Source organism: Triturus cristatus, chromosome 2_2 (genome assembly GCF_964204655.1).
Source record: "Triturus cristatus chromosome 2_2, aTriCri1.1, whole genome shotgun sequence".
Classification (NCBI taxonomy): domain Eukaryota; kingdom Metazoa; phylum Chordata; class Amphibia; order Caudata; family Salamandridae; genus Triturus; species Triturus cristatus.
The window spans coordinates 1,154,496,331-1,154,520,641 of NC_140582.1; the positions used below are offsets into that span (position 1 = coordinate 1,154,496,331).

General features: G+C 49.8%; 1 protein-coding gene across 2 annotated transcripts in view; it reads left to right on the top strand.

Annotated features, from left to right (window-relative positions):
• Positions 1-24,311, top strand: part of ATRN (attractin) — a 900,609-nt gene that overhangs the window by 863,932 nt on the left and 12,366 nt on the right. For both annotated transcript variants that reach the window (XM_085642692.1, XM_085642691.1), the window contains exon 28: positions 9,712-9,826. In XM_085642692.1, the coding sequence (XP_085498818.1) occupies positions 9,712-9,826 (115 nt within the window). The remainder of the gene's footprint in view (positions 1-9,711; positions 9,827-24,311) is intronic.

Genomic DNA, 24,311 nt, shown 5'->3' on the forward strand with positions numbered 1-24,311 from the left:
CCTTGGAGTTGGCGAGGATTTTGGTGTGGATGAAAGTCCTCTTGGTGGTTCTGATTTGTTTGTGGTAGTCCATCATGGCATCCTTGTAGGTGGTGTGGTTTTCGGGTGTCTTGGTATTTCTCCAGTTCTTCCCCAGGCGTCTGCAGGTGCGTCTGGCTTCTTGGAGGTCGGTGGTGAACCAGGCGGCTTTCCTGGGGAGCTGTTTGTCAGGGTTGCGTAGAGTGGCAAGCTTATCCGTGCATTTGGAGATCCAGGTGTGGAGTTCTCTGGCTGCGATGTTGGCGTCGGATGCTGAAGTGTGGTTATTTAGGGTGAGGGCAGAGTTGAGTTGGTAGTCGGTGACCTTGCTCCAGTTCCTTCATGGTGGGCGTGGGGCTGGTTTGGTTGCCCTGGGTTTGTAGACGGTGAAATGTGCGCAGTAGTGGTCGGTCCATGGGGGTTGCGTTGTGATGGCTGAAGTGAAAGCTGTTCCCTGCTGCGAAGATGGGGTCGAGGGTGTGTCCTGCCCTGTGGGTCGGTGTGGAGACGAGTTGTTTGAGTCCGATGTTGGCAAGGTTATCGTGAAGTTTGGTGGAGTTGAAGTCGCTGGCGTTGCCGAGGTGGAAGTTCAGGTCTCAGATGAGTATGTATTTCATTGTGGCGATGGGGTGGGGTGCGATGAGGTCGGTGATGAAGGTGAACGGAGGCCGGGGAGTCTGTAGACGAGGGTTCCCCCGATCGTGGAGTTGGGGCTGGTCTGGATCTGGAAGTGCAGGTGTTTGGCGGAGGGTAAGGTTTATTGGAGGTGGTGAGCTGGAGGGTGTTCTTGTGAGCGATGGCGAGGCCCCCCTCCCTGCTGGTTAGGGCGGTCCTTCCTCTGGATCTTGTACCAGTCGGTGATGGCGGCGTTGATGTCGGGGGTGGATGAGGCGTTGGTCCAGGTCTCCGTGAAGAAGGCGATGTCTGGCGAGAGAGAGTCGAGCAGGTTCCAGATCTCCATGGCGTGTTTGTGCATGGAGCGCACGTTGAGGAGCATGCATCTTGGGGTTTCGCCGGTGTTGGTTTCTGCGGTGTTGGAGGTCAGAGTGGTGGTGAAGGTCTGGCGGCAGCAGAGGCAGGAGAACTGTCCGTGGGTCGTGTTCGGCGTGGCCTGTTGGCAGTCTGAGTCTTCCGGGGCTGAGTGCGTGGAGGGCGGCTGTGCTGTATCTGTGGATGGTGGGAGATCCAGGGTTCCTGGTGCTGGTCGCGATTGGGTTGCGGATGGGAGCAGATGGCCTTGCCTTTGGCGCGCCAGCGGCCGCCATTGGGGAGGGGAGCGGTGCACGAGGCTGGCAGGTGGGAGCAGGGGCTGTGCAGGGGGATGGGCCGCATGGGCAGCAGCGGCAGGAAAAAGCGGCGGGGGATAAGGTAATTAAGAATAAGGGGCTACTGTGTAAAGGGGGAATAGGCAGAGACCCTAAAGATTAGAGGCAGCAGGCAGGCGGAGACAGGCGCAGCTCTGGTGCAGACAGTCTTGGACTGCATCCATGAACCCTGACCAGGAGGAAGGCTCAGCAGTACGGCAAGGCGTAGGTGTGGCAGAGCTGCCGGGGAGAGAGTGGACCCAGGCCGGAGGTCACGGTCCTACTCCACACCTCAGAACCTATTGAAAAAGGTGAGGAATCTAGGTTTAGAGGTATTCATCAGAAGGACAAGTTACTGACCTTTGGTCACGCTCTTTCTGGTCGATACTCTAACCGCAGATTCCTCACTGCCCTCCCAATTCCCCACACTCTAGTGTGTACTCCTGACCATTATAATAAGGTCTGAGGTTAGATTTTAGATCGCTATAACCTACGATTCGTTAGAGTGCTCTGCATCTGTGGACAAGAATATCACAAGATTAAGAAACTGATATCATGCAGGGGTGACTCTTATATGCTTCTCGGTTACATCACTTCTGGGTCGATATACTCACCACAGAGCCACACAACTCTGCCTATCAACCTGTGGGAGCATTGCTGATAAATTCTCCAGATCCAGTCAATCAGAATCTTATAAAGCACAACTACTCACCTGTGAGCGTCTCAAGGAACTTAGTGGGGGAGTGGGTGCTGGATCTGCAGTTCAGTCGAAGAGCCAGGTCTTGAGGTCCTTCCTGAATTGCGGTAGCGATGGAGATTGCCTGAAGTGCAGAGACAGGGAGTTCCAGGTCTTTGCAGCAAGATAGGAGAAGGATCTTCCTCCAGCCATGGTCATGCAGATCTGTGGGATGGTGGCCTGGGCCAGGTGGGCGGATCTGAGATATCTGGTGGGAGTGTAGAAGGAGAGGCAGTGGTTGAGGTAACGCAAGTCTGGCATTGTGGAGGACTTTGTAGGTGTACGTGAGAAGCTTGAAGGTGATTCTCTTATTGATAGGTAGCCAGTGAAGGGCTCTCAGGCGGGCGTTGATGTGGTTGCAGCGTGGGATGTTCAGGATGAGTCTGGCGGAGGCGTTCTGGGCAGTCTACAGTTTACTTTTTAGTTTCTGGGTGGTGCTGGCATATGTGTGTTGCCGTAGTCTAGTCTGCTGCTGACGAGTGCATGGGTGACCATTTTCCTGGACTCGGATCTACTTGAAGATCTTACGAAGGAGGCGGAGCCTGTGGAAGCAGAATGACGAGACAACGTTGATTTGGTGGTCATTGGAGTCCAGGATGATGCTGAGGTTTCGTGCATGGTCCTTGGGAGTGGTGGGGGGAGATTCTGAGCGCTGCAGTCCGCTATTAGTCATCCCAGGTGTTGGGGGAGGAGTCCAGATTAGGACTTGTCTGAGTTAAGCTTGAGGCAGCTGTCCATCCAAGTGGTCACTGCCTTCATCCCGTCTTGGCGGTTGCTCTTGTCCGCTGTGGGTTCGTCTGTGATGGCTGAAGTGAACGCCGTTTCCTGCTGCGAACATGGGGTCTTTGACATAGGAGATGATGTTGAGTCCGTGACTTATGACGATGGCTGCAAGTGGTACCATGTAGATGTTGAAGAGGGTGGGGCTCGGGAGGATTGTATTTGACTGTGGACGTCTGACGCTGCGTTTGGCCGGTGAGGAAGGAGCGGATCCATTCTAGGGCTTTGTCTCACATCCAGGCTTATGCCCTGTGACATTCTTAAGATGAGAAATCTGCTGTTAGATGGAGTCCACCAGAAAAATCATCAATGAAGGTAGGTACGTATTCTATTTGGCCACATTAATTTTTGTACACGTGTCTTCTATATATAGATACATATGCTTTATGGGAGGCTACCCTATACCTCCCAGTGATCTCTACGTGCATGTATTGTTAGTAACTGTTTTGTATATTAGAGAAGTCATGCATAACCACATTTGCCTAGACCCAGGAAACAAATGATTACATATTTGAGATAAAATCACAAATTAGACCTCATGGCTATTAGCAAAGATTTCCTCTGCCTTTTCAATGTACTACAAATTCAGTAAGCAGTGTTTCACATATCTGTTACACTGTGTTGTATTAATGTGCTAGGTGAGCTTTTCAGTGTATTATTAGTTGTGTGAATGGGCATTTATTATTGTACCTGCTTTAAATAATGTGTATTGGCCCACATTCATTTTTAATGGCATGGCATACACATATGTTGTACGCTGTCAAGTTAACGTTTGTAGGGTATAAAAAGTAATTTATTTTTAAAGGCAGCGTGTTCAGTTAGGTTTATCCGTACTAGAAGTCCTTTTGGGTCTGTCTTTCTGTCCACCAATATACTGTGTTTGAGCTCAGAAAGAAGGAGGATCCTATGGAAGGGATAAGGAATAACGCTAGTCTTGGGACCCAGTGTATTGCTCTTTGCACTTTATTGTAGTCCACAAATGTTCTGCCACGGTATTAAAGTGTTAACATCAACCTGCACTTAAATCAACTTCACATCTTGTCAATGTAAGTAGATGTTAAGGATAGTAAATCTGTACTTCCCAATATACACTTACCTTGAGACTATACTTGTTATCCATCTTACAAAGCTGATGTATGTGTAGGTCAATATTTTTACCTCAGCATATTGCAACATAAAACCAGCTCATTCATGTATGCATTTTAGAACTCACATTGCTCCCTAGCACAGTGGTTTTATTATGTTGTGTTGACCATACTGTCTGCAACATTTTATCTGAACTTTAAACTCAAACGTTGATCTGTTTATGGAAGTGTCTTTATTTGTGGAAGTTGTTCTAAAGTACCATGTTGTTGTGACTTAATGTAGGCAGCAAGTTAGTGTGAAATCTTTCCCTCCATAGGATTGCATTTAAAGATAAAACTCTCAGTTTCACTAGGAGGGAAACTAGTTCTGGGAATAGAAATCTCTCGTTGATATGAGTTCTGATAGTGGCTAAAAATATATATAGCATATCTCCGTCAGCTCAAATCAAATGAGAGAATCATTGTTGTAAGAAATCTGCCATTTCTTCATGGTCACACTGTTTTTGCGGATTTAAAACTCTGTGCACTAAACCCCTGCTAACCAGTAGGTAAGTGCCTAAGTTCCCCCTTTAAACATGATTTAAATGGCATGCTCCTAATTGGTATATTGACCTGGTCTAAAAGTCCCTATTATGTCATACAAAGTATACCTAGGCCTTGGAAGTTAAATGCCACCGGTGGACTAAAGCACCTATTGTGCCATCCACTGCAGTAGCAGTGCAAACATTGCTTCAGACCTACTATTGTACCCCGACTGGAGCAGCATACAAACTGCAAATCAACCTGTCCCAATAAAACCTTTTGACAGGTGTAAGCTTTCATTTTATATATGAAAAAGTCACACCTAAGTATGCCTTGTAGCCCAGAAGGCAGAGTCCATGGTTTTTAAAAGTAGTACATGTAAAAATGTTAACGTGTCCTTACAGTGACTAGCTCCTAAAAGTTATATTCACTTAGGGGAAGCCTGGCTGGCTCAAAGAGAAACACTGAGAAGAGTTTGCTATCTTCCGTTTAGAGAACAGCTAGAAATATGTTTAATATCTTTTTAATATTTATTAAAAGCCCATGTCAGGGGTGAAGTCAGATGTTTAATCAATATTGAAGAAGAGTAAGTCAAATGTTTAATCAATATTGAAAAAGAGTACATTTTAGAAAGTCAGATTTTCGCTGCCGAAAACTCGTGTAGGCTAGTTTACATGATCTTTCCAGCTGTTAACCAGTTAGTGAATGGCCCTGAATGAGGTGCAAAATCTGCTTCGAGAGCAGAGACAAAGCCTGGGTGTTCCAAGTTTCTTTTGTTCTCTGTGTGAGAAGTTGGCCTGATATGTAGTGCTCACTATTCTAGTGATCACTGTGTATCATTCCAAACGACCCTTATTGATGATTGGTTGTAAGTCAACCTTATAGACCAGCTATCTTAGTAGCGTGGATACGAGCAGTCTTAGGCTAAACTCTAGAGGGCGTGTTAAGCCAGCTGTTTACCATCACATATACCCCTTGAACACCAAGTGAAAGGACACCACACAAGTTGTTATGAAAATAAAGGATATTTATTTGTAACAAGATTACCCTGGCTCTTTATGAGTCAGGGAGCTAAGCACACTACAAAACTCTTACGAAAATACTTCAAGTTGCACAATTTACACAAATGCCCGAGGGGCACGAGAAACCATATACACTAACAGTGAAATGCGAATGGTTAGAGTCTGGAGTTACTGATTCCGGAGTGATCCGATCAATGGGACTAAACGAAAAAGGAACTGGACACTTGTAGAGCGAACCTGCGATGGAGCACCGAAATGCTCGAGTTACCTAGCCCAGAGGCTGCGGCTGCGGGAGGTTCGGCAAGATGTCGGGAGTCCTCGTTGTAGTCTCAGGAGCCTGAAAGAAGAAGTTGCTGGCAGGCGACCAGTGACGATGTTCAGCGAGATCCAAGCCTGGATCGGTGATGAAGGAAACCTGAAAGCAGAGGGGACTCAGTTCTCAACCGCTAGCCAGCGATCGTGTGGGCACCAGGAGGGTACCGGCTGAAGTCACCTCGACCAGGTGAGTGGATGACGTCGGACTCGGCTGTTCCTCGGACCAGGAGGCGCGGCGGCGACCAGGATGGAGGGCGAGCTGTCCCACGCAGGTGTCTGCTGTCGATGATGCTGGGCCCAGGAGTGGGGCAGCAGGTCTTGGCAGTGGCAAGCCCATGCGGTGGAGTCAAGATGGCGTCTGGAGTGGACCAGGAGGGTCCGTGGTACTCCTCTCTGGAAGGGGAGCAAGGGCCAGTCTGGAGCAACCAGACTAGTGATGAAACAATCTTGGTGCATCGTGAAGAGGGCCACAAGCCGGTCGGCAAGTGGTCGGACAACGCGGTGAACAGCAAGGAGCGGAAGGGCCCCCACGCAGATCTCGTGGATGCTGGGGAGGCAGACTTCGGTGCTGGAGCTGCTCAGGGTTAGGGCTTCTCAAACCCTAGGTGCACTCACTCGAGGGTCCCTCGGTGGGCGTGCTAGATAAGCGTCGTGCAGGTTCTGAAGATGGCCGGTCCCGCAGGTCTCGTCACACCTACGACTCTCAGCTGGGCTGATGATGTAGGTAAAAGGTCAGAGATGGCAGGGAACTCGGGTCTCGTCGAGCTGGGCAGTCTTGATCCGTAGGAGAGACTTACAGCAAACCGCAAGCGCTTAGGTGGTGCCTGCTGGTGCAGGGTGGCTACTCCTTAGCCACAAGGGAGAGTCTTCAGAAATAGTCAAGAGTTCCTTTCGTGGAAAGTAGTTCAAGATTCAGAATTATCCAATTTGGGAAGGGGACTCGCTCCTACCTTTATTCTAGGAAAAGGGGCTGGCCCGTGACTAGGTCCTACCTATGGGTGGAGCCAGGAGGGGGGTGGTGACACCCCTATCCTTTGTCCGGCTTCGCCCCGGCTCAGGGGCAGGGTTGCCCCCGAAACTGGTTTGAGCCGGGCTATGCACAGTGAGCACCGGGGTGCCACTTGCAATCACCTTCCTTTCAGCCCTGCCTACCTGGGATACACAAACCCTGTCTGGGATGGTGCTAACACCGCCCTCGACAGGAAACCCTTTGTCCAAGCTCCCCTCGCTGGAAGGTCTCCCAGCAGCAGGAGGTCAGACTTGTGTCTGGTGGCAGCATCCATCTAGTGATGCTGAGGCTTGAGTCAACTTTAACCGGGGTTCAAGGTTACTTCCATGTCGTGCCCCTCTAAAAGGGGGGAATGCTAACCCCGTCGCCAGGACTGGCGAGGGGTTCGTATTCCAATTCGTATGACACCTTACTCGACATGTGTAGGTGATGCGATGCCAAAGTTAGCAAATAACCGCAAGGATTATAATGCATTAAAAGTAGTTGGCCCGCGTCACCATGGAACGGCTATTAGGACTTGGGTCCGCAAGCCGTCGACGGGCTCAGCTATCGCCAGAGCACCGTCCCACATGATTCCCTGCACTCTGCCTTCAGGATTGATAAGGCCTGCCATAGGAGTGACTGATAGGAGTCCATGTGTCCATTTTAGGGTTAGGTGTAGGAATACTACACCTACAGCAACGGGTGATTACACCACTTTGCCCCAGCTGTCGTGCAGCCAGTTGTGTCAGATTTGGGGCGGCCATCCAGGGGTGGCATAATACATGCTGCAGCCCCTGGTAGGCCCTGGGTACACCGATGCCCTGGATACCTGTGGTATGCTGAGACAGGGACTGACAAGGTGGCCCAGTTCCAATTAGTGGATGCACCTAATGTACATGTGTGTTAATTTCGAGAGAGAACAGCTAGGCTGTGGGTCTGATTGGCAGGCCCACAGCCGGGGAAAGTCGTAAAACAATGAAGCAAAAGCAAAAAATCTGGGTGATCATAGGATTGCAGACCCTACTCTCCTACACTCTGGCAGGATGATAATTTGGACTACGCCCAGGAATTTATTGTATTTCAAAGGGGTAACCCTGTCACAAGCAGATGTCATGTGACACCTGGACAGGCCCCTTCTTTTGTGCTCCCAGTCAGACAGGCACCAGGCTTAGTGGGGGAGACTTCCCCCCCCAGCACTGCTTCACAGTGACTACAGAGGAGGGTATCTCATTACACTGGTTACACCTCTGGGTGGGAGCACCGGCTCTACACAAAGGGAGAAGGGTTTTACTATTTAGATATTTGAATTTGAGGCATTGTGGCATTGTTTGCAGTAGTGCAGACAGGAACCTTTGCAAAAGTGGGTAGGGTTACCCCTTGAAACTTGTATCCCTTTGGGTAGGTGGATGCAATAAGTCACCTCACCTATACTCGTACATGTGTGGCATCCCCTGTCATCCTATGCAGAACACTTTCTGGACCTGACAAGGACCACACCTGATGTCTGACCTGAGAGCAGCCCTGAGGGACTGAATCTGCTCTCTTTTTTATACACAGGACAAAGACGTTGACTTCAAGTGTCATAAGGGTTGGCCTCCTTTCCAAGCTACAGGGCACAACAAGCTACAAGAGGTCTTTTCCTGAAAATGCCCAGCTGACCAGTTCCAACTGGACCTAACCTGGTCCCTCCTGTTGACCTCTGCTGGTGTGAGGTCTTACCCTCAACTGCTGTTCCTGAGGTCATGGGACCCTTGACTGTGTCTTAGTGGGCTACTTCCCCCGAAAACCTGACACTTTAAAACCTTTTCAACTCCAAGCCTCGCAAGCTGATCCGCCCAAGCTGTGTTGCCACAGGGATGGAGACTCCAGTTTCTACCGCTTCAGGTTTCACCACAGCAGCAAAGGCGATCTGGCAGGACCTCGCGGAGAAGGTATCTGGCGTCTTGGAGACCTCTTTGGCTACAGCCTATCCTTGCCTTGTGCCACTGAAGAATTCGGATCTCTGAAAAAGTGCCTAAGTGTGAACATCGAAATCTTGGCCGGGTGAAGGCACCGAAAGTATCCAGCTGGTGAGAGGACTTCCTTGGGCATGAAATTCAAATTTCTGCCACTCAAAGCTTTTCCTGCCAAAACCAATGGCTTCACCAAGACTGAATCCAATGGCTATCTGAACTCATGGAGCCCGCTTCAGCCCCAGCCCCTGAAGATTATGATCTTCCATTTTTAAGACTCATGTGCAGGGTAAGACCTCCAACTTGGTTGAACTTGGTTTCTGTATCGACTCGCCCTCCATCACATTCTTCCGTAAAACTCAAATTGCGCCTTTGTCCCGGCCTATCATGACCACTTGACCACGGTTTGCTCCTAACACTATTTAGCACTATTGTTATTTATAGCTTTAAAAAGTCATATCGCCGATTCCCCCTTAATGGATTTCTTTTGTTTTGGTGTCATTTTATTTATTAATATTTACTCACTTTCCTTATTCGGTTTGGGGTTTTTATTGTGTTGTGACTACATTACTATTTTGGTGCTGTACAAATACTTTACACATTGTCCTATGTTAAGTATGTCTTGTCTGTGCCATAGCTACCAGGGGGTTGAGCTCAGTTTAATTTATTGGCCTTGAGGGTTCACCAGGATTGTTTTTATTTCCTCAAAGCAGGCAATCACCCCCATTCCCCTTGACTAATAACTCAATTTCGTACAATTGTGGAATAAGAAATCTGTGGCAGTGACAGATTTAATTACTAACCTCTTTGTTCTTGGAAATTGTTAATAATGTTGACAATCCTACACCAAAAAATGTATTGCAAATAAGTAGCTGTTAAACTGTGTTAACTTACCACGGTTGAATGTATAAAACTCTACTATTCCTCAAGTGGTAATGAGTTCCTTTCAGATTTACTCTATTTTTTGTCTTCCTTCTTTATTACAGACTGTTCCGAAACCCATAGCCCTGGAGCCCTGTTTTGGTAACAGAGCTGCTGTCCTTTCAATATTTGTTCGGTTGCCACGTGGAGTTGGAGGTATTCCACCACCTGGGCAGTCAGGTGAGAATTGTTCAGTTTGCTAAACCTACATATATGTGGATATATGTCTATGAATATTTTTTCATTTGTGGCTTGGTTCCATACATCCAAGGACTTCAAAAAACACTCCAGATACAGTATTGATGACTGTTATTCTATTGGAAATTATATGTGTTACAAGGAAATGCCTTTCTGAGACGCACTCTGATAGGTTGCTGGGGTGGGGGACTCAAAATGATGTATTTTAATTACATAGCATTGCATAAAAGTCAACACTGAAATTTTATAGGTTACAAAACAATGGATTGCAGCAGGCAGTAAATCCACAGTGAAAACATGTAGAATCTTCTCCTGCTGAAAGCCTGAACACAGGAATGGCTTGGCAGGGTTTGATGTTCTCGGCCAAGTTGCTCCTTATGCTTTCTAAGTCAGTCATCATCTGGTGAATACTTCTATCCACAGATTCCTCCCTTTTCGAATTTCCCCAGGCACTTGACTGTGTTAAAAATGATGTGTTCTAGATCCCAGGTCGGGTTGGGTTTCAAACCCACTGATGCACAGACTTAGTTCATTGCACCATCACTGAGGAAGGAAGTCCATTTTAACTGCAGTCCCACATTCCTGCACAGGTGGTGTTTTCTGGGTTACTAACAGTCTCATAAAGGGTTCAGGTCGCACTCAAGCAAGAATTACACTGTTTATGGTAAATAGTTTATTACAGCAGTCTAATACTGTTGCTTAGAACATGAAGCGTACCCACACATAATATAATTAACACTAGTGCATATTGCTAGAAGCGAGAATACAATGAACTGTTCTTACATGTTTTAGAATGTTCCTAACATACTAACACTACTTCTGTGTGCTACACTATAGACCATGGAATAGCTAACTTTCCTCTACAGTTTCTGGGGGCCCTGTGCACTGCAGATCTGTTCACAGTGGATCAGCTGTGTTTATCAGCCTTCAACTAGGAAGCAAGTGTGCTCTCAGAAGCAAAGAAACACTATCAGCTGGAGCTCAGCTCTTCTCCTCACTGGATTGACTCTTGGCATAAGTGTGGATGTTCCAACAGTCTGGCACAACCTCTCCGGATAACCTGGTGCGAAGGCCTCTATTACTCAATACTCAATTCCAGGGATTTATGTTGGATATTGACCACTAACTTTGAGCCTGTATTGCAGTATCTTGTGAGGATTTTCCAAACTTCTAGCTGCATACGGTCTCAACCAGCGAGATGAAAATACATCAACTTGGACTACATGTTCATGTTAGGTTACATGGTTTGTAAAGTGCATAGCTGCCCCGAAACCGGGCTTCCCAGCAATAGACCCTGAAAACGTACGAGCTGCAAACGCCTACAGAAAAATGAGAAACGAGGGTTAGATGGAAAAACCCAGGTCTTGAGAGATTTTCTAAAGAGAAGGTGATTCTGGATTTTCCTAAGGAGGAGGGGGGGGAGATTCCAGAGAGAAGGGGTCAAGGCACAAAGGGACCGTCCAATGTTTATCTTCCATATCTACTGTTAAATCTTGAAATGTTGATATTGAAGAGTTTGTATCAGAATTGCGTTTAGATGAAAATTACACTTTCACCAGTTCTGCGAAAGATAGCATGCTGACTGTGGACCAAAGACAGGCTAACTTAACGTTTGAAAAATTGATTTTACTAGGGAGTTCACAAAAGTTGAATCATAGAAATTGCCGGAAGACAAAGGGTATGCTGTTCCTAGGGGGACTGAGGAGGGAGCGTGGGAAGGGGGAGGAAGAGTACAGGACACGTCGGGAAAGGTAGGTGCTAAAGGGAGCGAGAAAGTGAGTGCTCGTCCAGGGATAGCTCCAAGAAGGAGCAAGGGCCCTCACACACCCCTGAGGGTGTCATGCTTCATCATAGGGCAGCTCCTCGTTGGGCCTGCGCTGCAATGCCCAATGGGCCCCACGGGCTGTCTTCTACCTGGCAGCACATAGAGACATTCATGGAAGCCATGCTGAAAATATTTGGAAGACATCTGCTTTCTCTGGAGCACATTATGTTCCCATGGAGCTACAGAAGCCTGTCAGACTTTGGTGGGCCTTGCCCTGATGACCATTGACCCCAAAGCACCTCTGCTCAAACTCTTACCGGCGCAGGTCCAATCATTCACTCTTGTGTCAGAGGCCTCTTCGGTTCCTACCACACTTTTGCAGACCTCAGCTCATGACCTGCCTACTCCAGAGCTAAACTCAGCCCCTTTTTCTATTCCAGAGCTGATGTCAGCCTGGGCAGCCTCACCTTCAATGCCAGTACTATTGTGTGCTGAATGCCTTGTTCTGATGAGATTTGATCATTCATAGACTTCAAAATGTTATACATTATAATGAGAAGGCTGATGATGTACTCCCCCCATAATTTTACACTGATGTTGGACCTCACCATCTATTTAGTTTGGTGGCTAGGCCTCATAGGCCCGCCCCAGTGCCAGCATCCGATTTCCCCACTGCTTGGTAGTTCAAGTCTCCATCAGCAAAGTGAATAGGAAGTCTCTAAGTATATCTTAAGAGTTGCCGTGGACTCAACCATCTGTGTGGGTCATGCCATGGTCACTAGTGTAGTGATCAAGTATCATGTCTAAATGCACCCAACAGGATTTCCCCATTACGGGTATGCCATTTGACCTCTCGGACGCTGGCCCTTAAAGAAAGATGTGCTATATCCTGCTCTTTGTTTATCACTGGCACACCAGTTTCATCAGCATTGTCAGACACAGCGCCCTCACAACCTGTACAACAATCAGCACATCCTGCGTTTCCTGCTCCAGAGGATGGGATGGTAACCAAGGTGTGGCCCCCACAGGAGGTAGTAGTCCTTCTTGCCTGCCTTGACTGTTACCAAGCTGCTTTCATTCATTCTGCCTTGATCATGTATGGCTGGTAGGGGACAGAATTCACCTTTTACTTGTTTGACTGGCGTGCAATTACCTCAAACCAGTGGGCGCTGCAGGTTGTTCTGCATACTTATTCCCTCCTTTTTATAGCAGTTTGCCACCTCATATTCCACATCTGTATGTTCAGAATTTGGCAGATCATGTCTACATCCTGTCCCAGTAAGTTCACTCTGCTGGTCAAAGGTAGCATAGCCAGAATTTCCGGAGGCATTGAAGCACAAGGGTTATTAGTCCTGAAACTTTTTGGTGCCAAAAAAAAAAAAATTGACTCTAGACTAGACAAAATGCAATGCGTCTATCATTGCTTCTTCAAATTGTCAGTTCACTCCTGTTCTCATATTATTTGGATCAAGTCACTATATTGACACCATCTACCCACTTACTCGTACCTCTCACTACAACCATACCCACCCCCCATTCTTGATTATTCTGCTGTTTGACATATTTGTCTGTATATAAGCTCACTAAATATGTAATTTTTATTATATGTTGCAGCGCTCTAATACTACCTGGTGTAAACGCTCTATAGAAAATCACTGTAAATAAATAAATGGACGTTTGACTTCTGTATACCTATATTCTGAATGGCACGTTCAAGATGTTGTCCCAGATTTATTCTGCCTTAGATCCTGGTGAATAGATAGATGGTGTCCTTGATCTTGGAGAACACGTTCATGTAAATGTCCTGCTTTCCCAGAGCCAGTTTCTTCAGTTCCCTCACAGTTGAGAGTAACTTTGTGCACAATGGCTGGGAGAATCTGGTTTTTCCTTACCCTTCCACTGTGTACCTCATCAGTCTTTCACTCAATATGAACATGTGAAGTGTTCTTTTGGTCTTACCTATCCACTATCACCAATTTGACCTCTTTAGAGTTCAGCCTTACCGGCATAACTGGCTGCAATCAGATACCCTAATGAGAATGATTCCCTTTCGAGTTAATGCCAGGAGTAAGACACATTACCAGCACTTTATTGTTTACGCTGTCTGAGTATGATGAGTGCTTGTTGTTGGTCTCTCGAGGATAGTGTGCAAGTTGATTTCTGTGGCAGTGCTGGGCATCCAGTGATTACTGGCCATTTGGAGATTCACTTTATCAAATGTTATAACAGTGTATGACACTGCTAAGGAAGGGGTTTTAAAAACGTGACTTGAATAAAATATTTTCTGCATTATTATATAGTTCATAGATTCACATGCTTGAATCTCTCCTGTCATTGTGGGAGTCCTACAGTAACTGTAATAGAAAAGCAATGCTAATAAATAGGCCTTAGAAAACCCATTGAACACCATAGAAATTGTTAATCTATTGACATTGTTTTAAAGCATCCAAACTTCAAACAGAGCAGAGACCCAGAAGCACTCTTCCCCTGCAGAGGCCACCATACCACAGATTTCTTACTGTATGCTATATGATAGGGAGTCTCCCTGAGCTCTGCTCAGTCCGCTTTGACCTTTTGCTTGTCAACTATTCGGTGACTTTTGAACCTCCGGCTACTTCTGAGGTATAGTGTGGGGGATTACTTCTCAAAACTTTGGTCAAATCTGAGTCCAGGAAAAAGCCTTTTAGGTTCTGCAAATCTTGTGGGAAATCCAGGCTTTATTCAGAAGATCCCCACAAAGAGTGTTTATACTGCCTGTGGCCCCAACACATGCCAAAAGAATACAAGTACTGCTCTACTGTGTAGGAGGGTAGGATTTGCTTCACATGGGTACCCCCACTTTTTGCTGGTGTTTCACTGTTTTTCGACCTTAGTCTGGCTGTGGCCCTGCTAATCAGGACCACAGCCTAACTGATTCCTCTCTAAAATGGTTTCCATGTACATTAGGTACATATTTAATTGGATTCTGGAGTGCCTTATAAGCCCCTAGTATATGGTATACTATGTACCTAGGGCATAGGTACCTCAGAGGCCTACCAGGGGCTGAAGCATGTATTATGCCACCCCTGGGAAGCACTCCAATATGGCACCACAGGTCTACTACTGCAGCCTGGGTAAGGGTTTGCTTGCACCCCTTACAGTGGTATAGGTTACCTATATCACTACCATTGCACACACATATAAAACCGATAAGTCACTCCTATGGCAGGCATTAACAATCCTGAAGGCAGAGTGCTTAGTTTTTATGTGAGAGGGTGCCCCTGCATGAGCAGAGCCCCTCTGCAGCGTTCGGAGTATCTCCTCTGATGCGGTTTGTGGTGCAGCCTGACCATATACTCTTAAGTGCATTATAACCTCGCGGTCAATGCTAACTTTGGGATGGCTGCACGGAAACATGTTGTGTTTGGTGTCAAATGCTTTGGAATACTACCCCTCGCCAGTTCTGGTGGCGTGTGCATCATTCCACCCTTCTAGAGGGAGAGACATGTTCACACTGGTTTAACCCGGTAGGACTTTCTAGAGCCCTGGCATCACAAAATGGATGCCTCTGCCACAGACACGGGTCTGGCCTCCTGCTGCTGACCGAAACTCCGGCAGGGGAGGCCTGGACAATAGGTTTCCTGTCGCAGGGAGGTGTAACCACCTCCCCAGACAGGCAGATGTGTATTGGGGCTGGGCGGGAGCGCACTCTGGTGCTTTGAAGTCCTGCACTGGGGGCTCACTTGGTGTCCCTGTGCATAGTCCAGTTCAAACCGGCTGCAGGGGCTACCTGCCCCTGCTCTGGTGCGAAACTGGACAAAGGAAATGGGTGTAACCACCCCTCTTTCCAAACCCTCCCATAGGTGGGTCCCTAGAGTATGTCCAACCCCCAAACTTAGTATAAGTATGGGAACCCAGTCCTTGCGACTTTAGATTACCCTGGACGAAACTCTGCAACATATATTCTGGACCTTCGACGTTCTATCCTGACTAGAAGACTGAAGAAATCTCCCTTGGAGTCAAGGAGTGACTCGCCTGCTCAGCAGGCACCAAAGAAGCAACTGTCCGGTCTGCAGTTCCAAGCTCCCGCTGGACGCCGAAGTCTCTGCATCACCAGAGGTGGATTTCCTGACTTCCCGAGGCTACCCTGAGGCCACAGCAAAGCTGAGGCCCGTGGCTATCGTGGGTGACGAGGAACCCTGACCCCTGGGCACCGCGTACTATTGCTGGTACATCGACTTCCTGTTTATCCTTGAAGTTCTGCTTTGGGCTCCGAGTAGCCCCAGCCTTGAGCATTGACTGCACCGAAGATCTCTGGCCTCCGCTCTACGAGTGACCCATGGGCCGGGTTCCAGTGCGACCGCTCGAGGCTCCTTTGCGATCGCTAGCCCGTTGGCTAGTGTGTCCCCACGAAGGCAACTCCTCTTCTACTTGGGCTTCCCTGGTTGCTCCAGATGTGCCCTGACTTCCGCTCGCTGGATGAGTCCCTCAGACCTTGCTGGTCTGCACCAACGTCCTTCTTCTCTTTCCACGAGACTTGCCGTTGCCAAGGCTTGTTGGGTCCAATCTGGTCGCCGACACCGCAGCACTCGACAGACTTCGTGGAACAGCTCGAATCCGGCTCGTGGACTTCGTCGACGCCTCCTGGACCTCATGGCTGAAGAGTCAAGACACCCATCAACTCACCTGAAGCATCCGACAGCTGTGGGCATTGGTCCATCCTGCCCTAGGTCACTGGCAAGTGACCAGACTCCGTCCCCTCTGCTTTCAAGCGCCTTCCATCCTAGATCCAGGCTTGGATCTCTTCGGACACCTATGCACCCGACTTCCCTGGGTGAGGTAACTTGAGTACTCCGGTGTTCCCGTGGGTGCTAGCCCTAGAACTTCTTAAGTCCAAAAGGGTTTGGTCCTGACTCGATTTTAAGTGTCCCTAATCTTTAAATTTTCAACCGCGACATTGCCCATAGAAGCTAACGAGAACCCGCTGTTGTGTTTACACACTGCACACGGCTCCCGTGGGTCCCCTGTGTCACTACCTTGGGCGGTTCCTTGGGGTCTCAGCGATTCTACAGGCTCTAGGCCTTGTGTCTAGTTAAGTCGTGGTTCTTATACCACTTTTTTGCTATATGGTTTGGTACGCCCCTAGGGCCCAAACGTGTATTTGTGCTATTACTGTTGATTGCTAACTTGTAAATTAAGTACTTCGAACTCTAGTCTCTTAAAGAGACTAGAGGGGTGTGATCTATCTTAAATACATATATTTTGAATATATACCTGGTGTGGTTGTCCTTTCATTTGATCATTCAAGAGATTATAGACTGGTAAAACAAGCTGCTTTACATTCCTTCAAGACTTAGCCTGAAGGCTGCTCTCCATAGCTACTACTAGGATAGCTTTCAATAAAGGTTGCCTTTAACCAATCACCATAAGGGGTTGTTTGGATTGATACAAGGTGCCCACTAGAACAAGTGGACAGCATATTTCAGGCCACCTTCTCGCATACTTTTTCTGCGAAGACTCTGAAAGACAGGCAGGCCAGAATACTACTCTGGCTCCTGATAAAGAAGAAGTCTCTGTCAGACTCTGGTTCTGACAGCAACGAAAAAGGACATACAACCTCTAAATGGTGTAAAAATTAGGACTGGCAGATGCAGCAAAGTTCCAAAGAGGGCGAAATCCCATTCCAGGTAACCAAGTACTGGGAGGTCGAGTGACCGGAATCTTCCTAGAGCATCTTCCTCCCTCTGAAGATCTCCATCTGCTCCTCCTTCAGTTCCTGTGACAGCCTTCAAGGAGCCAGTGACTCTAGAAATGATCCTGTCTACAAATCCGTTGACGACAGCAACACCGTCATTGGCAGCTTTGTTGTCGAGAGCATCGACGATAGTCAGCCTCGACGCCAGTTACCACTGAAGCGTCGATACCAACTAGAACATCGACGACCAACTCCTGCTCTACGTCGAAGGCTCCAGCAAGACTGTCAATGGCCGCCCGCATAGCACCAGTCACATCTTTATCGTTGCTGCCCAAGATCCCGTCGTTGAGAACAAAAGAGACTATGCATATCTGAAAGACACGTTAGTGATAGATTACTTACCTTAGAATATCCCCAGGCGTCAGACTGGGTCCGGTAAGTTTTTCATCAGCAGTACCCATGCGCGTCGGTAGGCGTCGTCATGCTGCTCCGCGTACGTCGCTGGCATCGTAGCCACCGAGATGACGTCGTCAGAGCTACTTGGACGCGGCCATGCACGCTGACAGTTTTCTTTTTCCACGCCAGCAAGCGTAGATCCGATTGTAGAACCGGCTTTTAGAGACCCCTCCCGACTGGAGGGTCAAAGCCAGCGGTGCAGGGGACACCTAGAATCTACGGGTTCACCTTGATTACTCATGCATTACCAAAGAGACCAGGACAACTTGGCTGTGGAGGAAAGTAAATTTAATTTATTAGCTCGAGCTAAGGACAGGGTCCCAGAATGGTACAAAGACAATTCTACGGAGACTGCTGCTTCACTCCGCAGCGTACACATAATTATAGCACTAGACACATCCAAAAAGTTCCTCATCAGTCTCAGGTGGCGTAATCGTGGCCAGAGAGAGTCTGTCTCTGATTGCACAATGTACACAGGCTCTTGCTTCAGCGCCCAGATGGCATGGTCAAGGAGCACAGCTGTTGGTGTAAGAGGCTGAGTTACCAACAGTGGACAGGATGTGGCTAAGTCTCTGGCACAACCGGGGGGGGGAGGGGTGGGGCGAGGTACACAGGCAGCTTCAGGAATCGGCTCAACCGCGAGGAGGGTTAAGCAAGTTCTAACAGGGACATAGAAAGCAATCCTTCACCAGGTTGCCGAGAGCATGGCAACACGAAATGGAGTCTCAGTGGCCATTTTAAGCATAGTTCAACACGAGAGAGAGAGAGCGGTACCCCTAGTTGATATTTTAACTTGGTTTCTGAGAACTTGTTTTGTCGAGTACTCCAGGTGCAGTAGGGATGCACGGGTTTAAGTCCTGTAGAGCCTGCCGTCGGAACATGTCGGTGGCGGACCCGCGTGACGTGTCTCTTTTCTGCTTGGGGCACGCCCATGACCCCGAGGCATGCCCCGGTTGTCAGGCCATGGCGCCGAAAGCTTTGCGGGAGCGTTCCCAAAAGTTGTTGGAGGTCCAACAATCGGTTCTGTATCGCTCGAGGTCCTGCTCCTGTAGGAGGTCGAGAGCACCTAGTACTTACCGGCCTCCTCCACAGCCGGTGGACGAAGGGGAGTACTGGGAGGGGTCTGAGGACCCTCTCGTAGCTCAATGCGAGGATAAACCGGACTGGAGGATGATATGGGAGGTCCAGGCGATCTGGATTTCTCTCCACACCCTGGTACTCTGTCCCCCTGTCCCCTTCCTCCGTGGCTATGGAGGAGGTTGGGACCTTTTCTGTGGTGTTGCGAAGAGTGGCTGAGGCTCTTAACCTCGAGCTCCCTTCTGTGCCTATCAGGACCAATCTCCTGACTGAAGTGCTACAGCCAGCGTCCTCCTCCGCGGAGCCGCTGCTGCCCTTCAACAACGCCCTTACTGACATCCTGTCGACCACCTGGAACAAACCTAACACCGGGGTTCCTGTGGATAAGGGTGTAGCATGCCGCCATCGCCTGGCGATCCCAGCTTTCTCACACAACACCCGATGCCTCAGAGTCTGGTTGTCCAGGCCTCTGCCTCTCCGAGAGCATTCCCTTCTGCTCCTCCGGATAAAGAATCTAAGAAACTGGAGCAATTTGGAAAAAGATTTTCACTTCTGCCAGTTCCGGATTGCGGCGGTGAATACTGCATGCCAGTTTGGCCGCTACTCACATTCTGTGTGGGACACCGTGGCACAAGTGCTGCCTCAGTGCCCTGTGGAAGCTCGGGCGGTGCTCTCCCAGGCCATTACCTAGAGGAGAAATGCTGCCAAATTCACTATCCGTTGTGGACTTGACACGGCCAACTCCCTCGGCAGAGCTCTTTCCACAACGGTGACGCTCCGCCGTTACGCTTGGCTCCAATCTCCTGGCTTTTCCAGGGATGTCCAGAACACTCTGTTGTTGTCGAGGCAGATAGCACCCTGGAACGCTTTAAGGACTCTCGGGCTACAGCCCAGTTCTTGGATCTCGCCACCACACGCGCTTCCTCGGGGTCTGCTTTTCGCTCCTTTCGAGGTCAGGGTCCAGGCGCCCAAGCACGTTCCTTTCAGAACCGCCAGCTAACGCGACCTCAGCGCAGCTCGCGGTCGTGGGGCCTGTCGTGGTGGGTCCCGGGGCCAGCGGGCGGGTCAATCCACCACCGCCTCAAAACCTTCCTAGTCCCGTGTTTCAGGCCCACCGGATGCCAGTGGGCGGCAGGATTCGCCATCACCTACCCCACCGGCGCACCGTCACTTCGGACAGGTGGGTTCTCCAAATAGTCCGAAGGGGCTACTCCCTCCCCTTCGAGTCTACCCCTCCAGCCATGCCACCTCAGTGCCACCGCATGTTGGGGGATCACTTGGCACTTCTCCAGCAGGAAGTTGCGGGGGCCATCGAGCACGTTCCAACGCCAGAAGTAGGTTGTGGTTGTTATTCCCACTACTTCTTGGTTCCAAAGAAGGACAAGGGCCTGCGTCCTATCTTAGACCTCCGGAACGTCAATCGCTTCCTCTGGAAGGAGAAGTTCAAGATGCTCAGGTCTGGTCTGCCATAGACCCGCAAGACTGGCTGGTAGCGTTGGACTTGCAGGTTGCTTATTTTCATATCCCCATCCTGCCGGCCCACCGGCGTTACCTAAGGTTCACGGTAGGCCACAAGCACTTTCAGTACACCGTGCTCCTTTTCGGCCTTACCAGCGCCCCTCGGGTGTTCACGAAAGTGATGGCGGTGGTCGCAGCTCATCTGCGCAGAACAGGGGTTTCAGTCTTCCCCTTTCTCGACGACTGGCTGTTGAAGGCGGGCTCGCAGAAGCTCCTCTTTATCGGAGCGGTTCTGGATTTGGCGCAGTTTCAGGTTTATCCTCCCGAACAGCGAGTCCGGGACATTTGGGCTATGATTCCGATCTTTCAGCCCTTGTCCTGGGTTTCGGTCAATCAATCAATCAAGCCATTTATAAAGCGCACTACTCACCCGGAGGGTCTCAAGGCGCTAGGGGGGGGGGGGGTGCCGCTACTGCTCGAACAGCCAGGTCTTGAGCTTCTTCCTGAAGGAGAGGTGGTCTTGGGTCAGGCGCAGGTCGGTCGGGAGGGAGTTCCAGGACTTGGCGGCCAGGTATGAGAAGGACCTTCCTCCTGTTGTCGCTCTTCGGATGCGGGGGACGGCGGCGAGGGCGTGGCTGGCTGATCGGAGATGGCGTTCGGGAGCGTAGAAGTTGAGGCGGTTGTTGAGGTAGCTCGGGCCTTGGTCGTGTAGGGCTTTGTGTGCGTGGGTGAGGAGACGGAAGGTGATTCTCTTGTTGACGGGGAGCCAGTGCAGGTCTCTCAGATGTCCGGAGATGTGGCTGCTTCGGGGGATGTCGAGGATGAGTCTGGCTGAGGCGTTCTGTATCCGCTGGAGTCTCTTCTGGAGCTTGGCGGTGGTTCCGGCGTAGAGGGCGTTGCCGTAGTCCAGTCGGCTGGTGACAAGGGCCTGGGTGACCGTCTTCCTGGTCTCGGTGGGGATCCACCGGAAGATCTTCCGTAGCATGCGCAGGATGTTGAAACAGGACGAGGAGACGGCGTTGACTTGTCTGGTCATCGAGAGGGAGGAGTCCAGGATGAAGCCCAGGTTTCGTGCGTGGTCTGTCGGTTTGGGTGCGGTGCCCAGGGCGAGGGGCCACCAGGAGTCGTCCCAGGCGGAGGGCGAGGAGCCCAGGATGAGGACTTCCGTCTTGTCTGAGTTCAGTTTCAGGCGGCTGGTCATCATCCACTCGGCTACGTCTTTCATCCCTTCGTGGAGGTTGGCTCTGGCGGCGGCGGGGTCGTTGGTCAGGGAGAGGATCAGCTGGGTGTCGTCGGCGTAGGAGATGATGTTGAGGTTGTGTTGGCGAGCGATGGCCGCAAGGGGGCTCAGGACGACCTTGAGGCTGCTGGGCCTCATAGCCTCCTGCATCCTGCTGACCAATCATGCCAGGTGGCATATGCAGGCTCTGCAGTGGGACCTGAAGTTCCAGTAGGCGCAGCATCAAGAGGGGACCTGTCCGAATATGTCCAGATCTTAGAGGGCACTGGACAGCAGTTGCAGTGGTGGCTCACGAACCAGCATTGGGTCAGCGGCAGATCATTCTTCCCTTCCCCAACCGGAGCACACAGTGGTGACAGATGCGTCCCTCCTGGGGTGGGATGGCCACATGGAAGAGGCGGAGATCAGAGGCCTTTCCCTTCTGGAGCTCCAGGCAATACTACTTGCACTGAAGGCATTCCCTCCCTCTGTCAAGGGGAGAGTGGTGCAGGTGTTCACAGACAACACCACCGCCATGTATTACTGCAACAAGCAAGGCAGGGTGGGGTCGTGGACCCTATGTCAGGAGGCTCTGCGTCTCTGGACATGGCTGGAACGTCAAGGCATTTCTTTGGTGGTTCAACACTTGGCAGGTTCTTCGAACGTCAGGGTGGACGAACTCAGCCGTAGATGCATAATGGATAGCGAATGGCGTCTTCACTCGGAGGTGGCGCAAGGTCTCTTTCAGCAGTGGGGAGAGCCTTGGTTAGATCTATTCGCCACCGAAGAGAACAAGCAATGTCAGCAGTTCTGTGCGTTGGAATTTCCAAGGCGGGACTCGCTCAGCGACGCTTTTCGTCACAAGTGGAGTTGCTGTCTATTGTATGCCTTTCCGCCTATACCACTTATACCCAGAGTGCTGAAGAAGATCAGGTGCAACCGGGCCCAAGTCATTCTTGTGGCCCCGGACTCGGCTCGAAGAGTTTGGTATCCCAAGCTACTCCGTATGAGCGTGGATCCCCCGATCCGACTGCCTCTTCGGAAGGATCTTCTGTTGCAGCAGCAGGGGACGGTCCTCCACCTGAACCTGTCCAGCCTCCACCTCCATGCGTGGAGATTGAGCTGCGACAGTTGCTTCCATTTGATTTGCCTCCTGAAGTCTGTGATATCATTTTGGCAGCTAGGCGTCCCTCCACTAAATCTGTATACGAATGCAGGTGGAACAAATTTGTGGCATGGTGCACAGCAAAGGCGGTGGATACCCTTTCCGCCCTTCTTTCAGAGGTCCTTTTGTTCCTTCTTTCTTGGGCCCGGTAGGGCTCTGCTCTGGGCACTATTAAAGGCTATCTTTCTGCAATATCGGCTTTTCTTCGGCTCCCTGATCAGCCCTCTCTTTTCAAGTCCCCAGTCGTAAATAGATTTCTCAAAGGCATTACTCACCTTTTCCCTCCTATTCAGTTTGTGATGCCACAGTGGGACTTGAATCTGGTTCTTACTTCTTTGATGTGCGCTCCTTTTGAGCCGCTTCACAACTGTCCTCTTCGTTTACTGACTTTGAAGACTGCTTTCCTGGTTGCCATCACCTCCGCTAGGCGTGTGAGTGAGCTCCAGGCTTTCCTGAAACCCTCCGTTTTTGTCGGTTCATCCGCACAAGGTTGTGCTCCGCACTCGTCCTTCTTTATTGCCAAAGGTCGTTACTCCCTTCCACATAGGGCAGACTATCACCTTGCCCACTTTCTTTCCGCCGCACGCACCCTTCCAGAGAAGAAGAGAGGCTCCACTGTCTGGGCCAAAACATGCGCTCTCCTTTTTCCTGGATCGCACACAACAGTTCCGGGTGGATGACCAGCTCTTTGTTGGCTATGTAGGCGCCAAGAAAGGCCGGGCTGTACACAAGAGGACTATCTCCCGCTGGGTCATCTAGTGTATCAAAGCCTGTTATTCTCTGGCTAAAAAGGAAACTCCGTTGGGGTTGCCCGCCTATTCTCCCAGGGCGACAGCAGCTACTACTGCTTTGTGACGTGGTGTCCCCCTGCAAGACATCTGTCAGGCAGCCCTGTGGGCTTCGCTGCACACTTTTACAAAGCATTACTGTCTGGACAGCCAAGTCCGGAGAGACTGCTTCTTTGGCCGTTCTGTTCTCTGTCACTTTCTGGTGTGATCTTGGTTCGCAGACCTACCACCGGGGTTGGTATTGCTGGGGTATCTATTCTAAGGTAAGAAATCTAATCACTAACGTGTCTCTTTCAGATGAACAAGTTACTTATCTTCGGTAACAACATATCTGTAAGAGACATTAGTTAGTGATAGATTCCTTACTGCCCCACCCATCCTCCCCGTTCTGCGCCCTGATTTCTAGGGTTAAGGTCATCCCTTTCAGGGCCCTGGTTTCAATGCACCAGTGGTCAGTATCTTGCATGGCTCTGCGTTACTGGCGCAGAAAGTCGTGTACTGAACTGACAGCGCGTGTGGGCGCGTCTAAGTAGCTCCAGCGTAGTCATCTCGACAACTTTTATGCCACCGACATACGTGGAGCCTCCCGACAACGCCTACCGACGCTCAGGGGTACTGCTGACTAAAACTTTCCGAATCCAGTCTGACGCCTGGGGGTAATTTTAAGGTAAGGAATCTATCACTAACTAATGTCTCTTTCAGATATATCGTTACCGAAGGTAAGTAACTTGTTCTTCACAAACTAACCGCTATACCAACAGGCTCGATATCAGCCCAGCGCTCAAGCATGGTCGCACCCTGGAATTTGTTCAAAAGCCTCCAAATTATCCTCCATGCAAAACATCTCACTGGGACCTAGTTTAGC